This window comes from Canis lupus, chromosome X, assembly GCF_011100685.1.
Source record: "Canis lupus familiaris isolate Mischka breed German Shepherd chromosome X, alternate assembly UU_Cfam_GSD_1.0, whole genome shotgun sequence".
Classification (NCBI taxonomy): domain Eukaryota; kingdom Metazoa; phylum Chordata; class Mammalia; order Carnivora; family Canidae; genus Canis; species Canis lupus.
Window position 1 is genome coordinate 54,870,126 of NC_049260.1, and position 9,324 is coordinate 54,879,449.

The window sequence follows — 9,324 nt, forward strand, 5'->3', positions numbered from 1 at the left end:
GAGTCTGATCCATTCCTTGAATCCAGATGTCTCATTTCATGAAATACAGAGAAACCTACTGAAGCATACCATGAGCATACAGTAAACAAAGTCCAGGCTGTGGAAAATTCTCCAGGTCAAATGTGGAGATAAATAAATAATGTCAGAAAAAGAAAGGGATGGAGGGGGAACCTATAAATGAAAACAAACTTAAGCTCTTCTAAAATGCCAAGGCCATAAAAGGAAAGATCAAGAAACTATCACAGATTGAAGGAGACTAAGGAGACATGATTACTAAATGCAATGCGAGACCTTAATGGACTCCTGGGACAGAAAATGGACATTAGTAGAAAAATTTGGTGCAATTTGAATAAACTCTGACATTAACAGTGATGTACCAGTATTGGTTTCTTAAGCTGTGGTATCTATACCATGGTTACATAATATGTTAACATAAGAGGAAGCTGTGTGGAGAGTATAGGGGACTCTCCATACTATCTTTGCAACTCTTCCATAAATCTAAAACTTTCCAAAATAAAAAAATTTAAAAAGAGAAAATTTAAGGAACATGTCAATTCTTTTAACAGGCAAGACTAAACCACAATCATTAAGGAAGTATGCTTGGGTAATAAAACCATAGAAATGCAAAGAAAAGATTACTCTAAATGTCAGGATAGTGGTTATTTTGGGAAGAAGAAGAGACAGTTGTGATTGAAATGGGGCACATGAGAGCTCTGGAGTTTTATTTCTTGATGTAGTGGTGGCTGCAAGGTATTTATCTTATAATAATTTATTAAGCCATACATTTGTTTTAGGTGGTTTTCTGTATCTAAGTTTTATTTTACAATGAAAAATTTAAGAGAGACAGAGTTATGAAACCATAGCATTCAAATACAATCAACAAATCATGTTTGGATCCTGATTCAAATTAACCAACTGTAAAAAAAAAAAAAAAACAAATTAACCAACTGTAAAAAGGCATTTGAATATGGACTGGATATTAGTTATTATTCAAGAATTACAAAATTTGTTAAGGATGATTATAGCATCACTATGGAAGAAAACATTCATAATTTTGTATGCACAATGAAGTATGTAAGAGTGAAATGATGTACCTTAGAATTGCTTTAAGATGCTCCAAGAAAAAAAATTGGGGCAATAGATGAAACAAGTATGGCAAAATGTTAATAGTTATTGAAGAAAAAAACATGAAGAAAAAGATAAAAATTTATTGCATTCTCTAGCTTTGTGTATATTTGGAATTTTTTTAAAAAAGATTTTATTTATTTACTCATGAGAAACAGAGAGAGAGGCAGAGACACAGGCAGAAGGGGAACCAGGCTCTATGCAGGGAGCCGGATGTGGGACTCGATCCCAGGTGTCCAGGATCATCACCTGGGCCGAAGGCAGGTTCTAAACCGCTGAGCCACCCAGGCTGCCCTGGAAATTTTTGTAATAGCAAGTTAAAAGAGGGGACATCCCAAGCCAGGTTACTTCAGGACAATAGTGTCTCTCAACAAAAATCTATACTAGGTTATCCCCACCCCAAAAACTATCTAGAGCTCCCTGACCACCAGCCACCTCACTGAGATCACAACCCCTGTAGTCTCAGAGTGGCCTATGAAAGGTATTTCCCTTCTCTTGGTCTCTGAGTCACTAGGACTAGATGGTAGTCCTTACCTTTCTTCATCCTGATTTCTTAATAATCTCAGGAAAGAGTCAAAGGGCAAATGGCCAGGGCCCAGGGTTCAGACCTGATAGGGCAGTCCTTGGTACTCCAAAGCCTGCCTCCTGCAGTGGGTCATAGGTGTGGGGCAGGACAAAGAAGGAAAAGAGAGGTGAAAATCCTCCTGATCATATGCATTCAAATCACTGTCGAGTGAGCTTCCAGAGGCTGGTGCCACCACTGGTTGGAAGAGTGTTCTGGGATCTTTGTCTCCTCAGGTTTCTGAGCATCATGCCTTGTCTCAAGCAGCCTACGCACTTCCAGAGTCTGATACTTCTACAATGGCCCTTGAGCTACCTTGCCATGTGTGAGTACTGATCCAAGAGCGCACAGCAAGAAACCAGAGTCAGAGGCCAGGGCCGGATCTGGGGTGAATTTCATGCTCATGGGAAATCTCATGTCCTATCTTTGATCATCTCAGAGGATACTACAGAATAAGACTTGAGTTCCATGATTGCCCTGGAGAAAGAGGAGATACCACAGGACACAGTGAGAACAAACAGAGGGGTAGAACAGGGTCATGATGGTTATGAGTAGATCTGGCTAATTTTAGCCACTTCTTAATCCTCACTATCTGGAAGGGGGAAATGAGGCCTAGGGAATAGGCCTGTATATCTACCAGAATAAGGAAGCATGGAGAGTGGGACTGAAGAAGCATTAGAATTACAGACTTGGAGAAGTATAGCCTATGTTTATACCATAGAGTTTACCATTCTGGGATGGGGTGAGGTGATAGCATGTGGGGAGAGAGTGATAATGGAAGGAATGGTGAATGGAAAACAGTAGAGGGATGCAGATGCTTAGGTGGCAGGGTGTGAGGAGATGTGGCTAGTATATGGGCAAGGAAAGATGACGAGCTTGTGGCTTAACTAGGGTTTGGGGATGGTGGACAGTGAAGGAGACAGGAGACAAGAAGGAAAAGATGGTGGATGAATGGGAGCAGGGGGAAAATGGTAAGCAGGGAGCAGTAGAGGGATGGTGAGTGGATGGGGAAGCAAGTAGATGGGGATGATAGGGAATTAGAGAAATAGGGCTGGTGTATGGTAGATGAGAGAGGGAATGTTTGAAGGACAAGTAGACATGGATTCTGGATGGGCAAGAGTTGGACTGTGCAGAAGGCCAGGAACAGGGGCTTGAGTAGTTTAGAGAGCTCTTAATGGGGACGTATATGGGCAAGTTTTGCTGGCAGCCCAATTTTGGTCTGACCTGCTCCTTCATCAGTTTGGATCTTGCAGCCATTGCTCATTTACTTGCTGTTTACATCCTTGTGGCCACTACCAGTGCTTTACTTTATCTGGTTTTTCCTGGACTGGAAGACCCCAGAGCAAGGTAAGACTTATGGACCTAGAAAGAACAAGGCCTAAGAATGTTCCAGCTTAACTTGTAACCAGAGAGTCCCACTCACCATGCCACAAGTCCCTCATCCAAATTCTCAGAGACACAGGACCTGGACCAGCCAAGACTGTCTTGGGGCCATTTCCTTTTCCACCTCTCTAGCAGAGCCATGCTCCCTCCATGCTGTTAGGAAAGCCCTGAGTAAGCGGGAGGGATGGGGTTGGCACACACAGACACCATCCCCACTGATATTTCTGTCTCAGGTGGAAGGCATTCAGCCTGGGTAAGGAATTGGTGTGCCTGGACCCACCTCAAGAACTATTTTCCCATTACGGTAAGTGTCTTTTCCCCAACATCTCCCACAGTTCCCAAAATACTGGGCATTTATGCTAAGTAACTAGGGTTGTCCATAAGGAAAATGAGCATACCAGAGAAGTCTCAGTGCAGGCCAGACATACTTCAGGACCCAACGGCGCTGCTGGTTACTTGCTACTCTGCGAGCATACTTTAGACACCCTTGGCATGACCTAGCAGATGATACACATGGAAATGCAAATACAGTTCTGTTTAACAAACACTGATTGAAAGCTTACTCTATACCACATGTTAGAGGTACAGAGAAGTGATCAGGATGCAATCTGCCATCAAGGTGCTCACATCTAATGAGAAGGATAGACAAGTATGTATTTATGATTTGGTACAAGGTATACAAGTAGTTCAGATGAGGGGTAAGAAAAAGCTTCACAGACATGGTGATGCTTAGGCAGGGTTTTCAAGTTTAGCAGAAGTTAGTTAGGCAGAAACTGGAAAGGGGTTGAGAGGAGAGCATATTAGGAAGACTTCTAGAAATGTACTGCTATGCTGATCCTCTGAGCATTCTTTGGAGTAGACAACAAACATTGCCTTAATTTTCAGAGCAGAGCTTGCCGAACTTTTCACATAATAGCACTCTTACAAAATGATACCATGCAAAAAAGCACTGAGATAAATGACCTAAACTACTTGTAACCATAGGCAAAAAACCCAGCAGTTCTAGCTGCCCCAGATCCTACCTGGTTTCCCAGGAGCTAAGGAAACCAATATCTTGGCTCCTTGAAACCCACTCATGGCCTATGTTGAAAAGCTCTGCTTTAGATATTGTCCTGATTACTGAAGTGTCTTCACCCTTGCTTCTTCACATGATCTCATTTCACCACCTCTGGCACTTCTCTCCATGGCTGCAGATCCTGAAGACTAAAGACCTGTCACCGAAGCACAACTATCTCATGGGGGTTCACCCCCATGGCATCTTGACCTTTGGAGCCTTCTGCAACTTCTGCACTGAAGCCACAGGCTTCTCAAAGATCTTCCCAGGCATCACTCCCCACTTGGCCACACTGTCCTGGTTTTTCAAGATCCCCCTTGTTAGGGAGTACCTCATGGCCAAAGGTAACTCTGACCATACTTAGTGGAGCTTCTGGCCCATTTTCTGCTAGGGGATGCACCTTTTAAAGCCCCATCCCCTACCTCTCAACCAACTCTCACTCACTCCCATCATAGCATAGTAGTTAAAGCATATATTCTGGAGTTAAACTGTCTGGGTTTGAATCCTGGCTCTGTGTGGAGTCACACAGAGCCAGCTACTGTGTGGTCTTCGGCATGCTATTGGTCTCAGTTTCTTGATCAGCAAGGTGATGCTGACGATAATAGTCCAACCTCAGATGTGGTTTGATGGCTAAATGAGATAATACAAGTAAAGTATTCAATATGGTGCCTACCACAGAGTATATGCTCAGTAAATAATAACTTTTGCTATTTAAAGGCAATAGAGGAAAGGAAAAGAGTAAGATTATAGTTGATATTCAGAAAGTCCTTCTAGTTATACCACTGGAAACCTTCCTACTATAGTTTTGACTCAGTGCCTCCAATGAAGTGGAGATATTGCCTCAAAGTGAAACATGTTGGGTTCGCCTACAGCCTTCTTTTTTCCACACCCTTTGTCCCGTCTCATTGATTCTCCTTCTGGGACTCATGGGAACAGAGGGCGTACAAACAAGCCAATGAGGAGTAGAGCAGAGGGGTTCTCTCTTAGCTATTTTCTCCTCTCCTTATTTCGCTCCTGTCTCTGCTCCTTGATTCTCTTTAGGTGTGTGCTCTGTGAGCCAGCCAGCTATCGACTACCTGCTAAGCCACGGCACTGGCAACCTCGTGGGCATCGTAGTGGGAGGGGTGGGAGAGGCCCTGCAAAGTGTGCCCAACACTACCACCCTCATCCTCCAGAAGCGCAAAGGGTTTGTGCGCACAGCCCTCCAGCATGGGTAGGTGTTCCTCCCTGGGCTAGGGTGGGTGGCCTTCTCTGAGCAGTATCACCTACTAGGTGATGCCAAGATTAATCAGATATGAGTCTTGCTCTCATGGAACTTACTAGTGCAGAGGGGAGATGGTCCTAGAATTTTAAAAAAGTTTATGTCATCCACTCCTTCTAACCAAACTGGACCAATTCTTAGGAAGCCAAGCAAGAAACCAAGATTCATTATCAGAGGGCTTGTCTAGGACTCCCTTAATATACAGATGATGCCCACATCATCTCTATTAATATTAATATCTATATCTGTTTGTTAATGGTAAATGAAAGGGACAGGCAGTACAGTATGGTGAGTATGTGCATGGAATCTGAAGTAAGGGGGCCTGATTTGAAACCCTGGCTCCATAACTTACTGTGCACTCTGAGACAGATTACTTAACCATTCTGAGTCTTGGTGTTTTCATTTTCATAATGTGGTTACAAATAATTGTACCTACTTCATATGGTCATTGTGGGGCTTAAATGAAGTCATCTACAGAAAACATCTACATGTGTCTGTCACACAGTAACTGGTAGATAATTATTAGCCACTTTAATTCAGGCATAAAGATAGCAGGAAAAGAGCAGGTGCCCAAGGCTGGAGCGGTGGGGTGCACCGTAAGGTCAGGAGGTCAGCCTAGTGAACACAGAGACAATTGTCCTATTGTAGATTCAAAGGAAAGGGAAGTAGTTCATCTAAGGCTCTTGCCTGAAGGGCCTGTTCATCAGTTTGGAGCATAACATAGGAGAGAGTTCTGAGATGAGAGGAAGGAATCCTGGGTTCTAGTCCAGGTCCTGTCACTCACTGACTGCCTGAATGACTTTTTCCCTTCAGAACCTGGGCTTCTGGATCTGTAAGATAAAGAAAATACCCCCCCACACACACACACACTGTGCCCTGCACTGTCTCTGCACTGTCTCTGGGCCAAAGGCAGGCGCTAAACCACTGCGCCACCCAGGGATCCCCTTGGAAGCTTTTCTTTACATGATATAGGTTTTTGGGGATCTCTGCCCAAAACCCTCTTCCTTCCCTACACCCCCATATCTTGCCCTTGTGATCTTGCCCAGAGATAGCATTCTCACTGGACTTGAAAATTTCAAGACAAAAGACAATAAATACAGGAGCCCTGTTCAGTGCAAGAAGAAATGCTTTATGTCACAGGGATTTTATATAGGTAGAAGCCTGGCCAGGGTTCTTCCTGGGTGATTCTCATTTGTAGCCTGTGTTTGAGAAATAAATTGAGGTTTTCTTTCAGGGCACATCTGGTTCCCACCTTCACTTTTGGAGAAACTGAGGTATATGAACAGGTGTTATTCCATAAGGACAGCTGGATGTACAAGTTCCAGAGCTGCTTCCGCAGTATCTTTGGTTTCTATTTTTGTATCTTCTATGGAAGAGGCTTCTGCCAAGGCTCCAATGGGCTCCTGCCATACTCACTGCCCATCATCACTGTAGGTGAGTGCTGCTTTTAGCCCCAAGGCCACCTCAGCTCTTTTTTTTAAAGATTTTTTAAAATTTATTTATTCATGAGAGACAGACAGACAGACAGACAGAGAGGCAGAGACACAGGCAGAAGGAGAAGCAGGCTCCACGCAGGGAACCCGACATGAAACTCAATTCCGGGTCTCCAGGATCACGCCCTGGGCTGAAGGCAGCGCTAAACCACTGAGCCACCGGGACTGCCCTACCTCAACTTTTCTTGACCTCAACCTCAGCCCTTTCCTCCCCACCCCCACCAAAGAAAAGGGTGGCAGAGAGGGAGAATCTGAGATCCGACTTGGCAAGTGAAAGGATCTGGCTCAGGGAAGAAGGTGGTTAAAGGAAGAGAAGATTCTAACACTTGCCCCTTCTCTTTTTCCATCTCCAGTTGGGGAGCCTCTGCCTCTGCCCAAAATTGAAAAACCAAGCCCGGAAGTGGTGGACAAATATCATGCACTCTATATGGATGCCCTGTGCAAACTGTTTGACCAGCATAAGACCCAGTATGGTTGCTCAGCGACCCAAAAGCTGCTTTTCGTGTGACCGAATGAGCTTGCATGCCCAAGAGCATGTTCTTTGGAGAGGAGACTCATTTGCTGCTAACCAAAAGGGAGAGAAAAGGAGATAAAGGAAGGCTGTGTATGGTAGGGGAGGACATTAGGAATTCCTTCCTTGCCACAAAGCCCTTGTAGTTGCTGTTCTGAGGAGCTTTACTCAGTCATTCTGCAAAAGGGGGCATCCTGAGGCCCCTCTGACCCAACCATGGGCATGCTAGGGGCAGACATGCTTCCTGCCTCCCCCCTTACTGGCTTTCTTCCCTAAGCCCAACCCCCTGGGTCCTGAAGGACTCAAATGATAACCAAACAGTTTGAGTAGCTACCACTCAGGTTGTTCTTGTTTTATCATAATGCATTTTCAATTGGGATATTTTGCATACTATAAGTTTAACTTGTTTAAATTGTAAAATTCAGTAATATTTAGTATATTCACAGAGTTGTGCAACCACTAATTTTCGAACATTGTTCAGCACCACAAATAAGAAAGCCAGTACACATTAGCAGTCACTCCCCATTCCTTCATCTCTCCCAGCCACTAGTAAACATTAGTCTACTTTTTGTCTCTATGGATTTTCCATTTCTGGACATTTCATATAAATGGAGTAATGGACTATGTGGTTTATTAGGACTGGCTTCTTCCTCTTAGCATAATGTTTTCAAGGTTTATCCAGGTTGTAGCATGTATCAGTACTTCATTCTTTTTGTGGCTGAATAATATTCCATTGCATGTATACACAACAGTTTTTATCCATTCACCAGTTGATGGACTTTTGGATTGTTTCCACTTTTTGCCTACTATGCCTACACTGCTAGAAACATTCATATACAGATTTTTTTTTAAAGATTTTATTTATTTATTCATGATAGTCACAGAGGAGAGAGAGAGAGAGAGGCAGAGACACAGGCAGAGGGAGAAGCAGGCTCCATGCACCGGGAGCCCGACGTGGGATTCGATCCCAGGTCTCCAGGATCGCGCCCTGGGCCAAAGGCAGGCGCCAAACCGCTGCGCCACCCAGGGATCCCCATATACAGATTTTTGTGTGGCAATCTTCTGTCTACAAATATGAAGGCTTCCTTTATCTCCACACCACTAAGCTAACAAGTGTGCCTTTCAGATAAATCAAAGGGAACTTATTCAGGATTACTTTTCAGTTGGCAGAGGCATTTCACAGAGGTCACTTTGTCCTCATGATGGTCCTCTAACACCATAATCCCAAGGCATTTGCTACCATACAAGAGTCTACCATGGGAAATCTGCTTCATAACTATATTTTAAAGTCTTACTAAGTTCTGCTTAAAAGTTTTTCCTAAAGTTGCATTCTGAGAATTTTAAAAGAGTAAATAAAAATACAGATGTCTCTTCCTTCATAAGGCAACCAACAAAAGACACTCTTAAAAACACAGCAAAGGGACGCCTGGGTGGCTCAGTGGTTGAGTGTCTGCCTTCAGCTCAGGGTGTGATCCTGGGGTCCTGGGATCAAGTCCTGCATTGGGCTCCCGCAGGGAGCCTGCTTCTCCCTCTGCCTATATCTCTGCTTCTCTCTGTGTGTCTCTCATGAATAAATAAAATTTTTAAAAAAACACAGCAAAGGTATACACTTGAAACTAACATAATATTATGTGTCAACTATACAAAAAAAAAGTAGTGAAGGAACAAAAGTGAAAAGATCATTTAAAAATTCATTCAACTGAATAGCAAAAAAAATCTGATTTTAAAGTGGGCAGCAGACTTAAATAGACATTTTTCTAAAGACATCCAAATAGCCAACAGATACATAAAAAAGATGCTTAACATCACTAATCATTAGGGAAGTGCAAATCAAAACCACAATGAGATATTACCTCATACCTGTTAGGATGACTACTATCAAAAAGACAAAAGATAAGTGTTGGCAAGGATGTAGAGAAAAGCAAGTCCTCATGC

General features: G+C 43.4%; 1 protein-coding gene across 1 annotated transcript; it reads left to right on the forward strand.

Annotated features, from left to right (window-relative positions):
• The first annotated feature begins 1,869 nt into the window (after positions 1–1,869).
• Positions 1,870–8,272, forward strand: AWAT1 (acyl-CoA wax alcohol acyltransferase 1). The gene is made up of 7 exons (XM_038586527.1): positions 1,870–2,012; positions 2,927–3,034; positions 3,304–3,374; positions 4,264–4,468; positions 5,166–5,337; positions 6,620–6,819; positions 7,232–8,272. Exons 1-7 carry the CDS (start codon positions 1,937–1,939, stop codon positions 7,384–7,386), a joined length of 987 nt encoding a protein of 328 aa, XP_038442455.1. The 5' UTR covers positions 1,870–1,936; the 3' UTR covers positions 7,387–8,272.
• Positions 8,273–9,324: the final 1,052 nt, after the last annotated feature.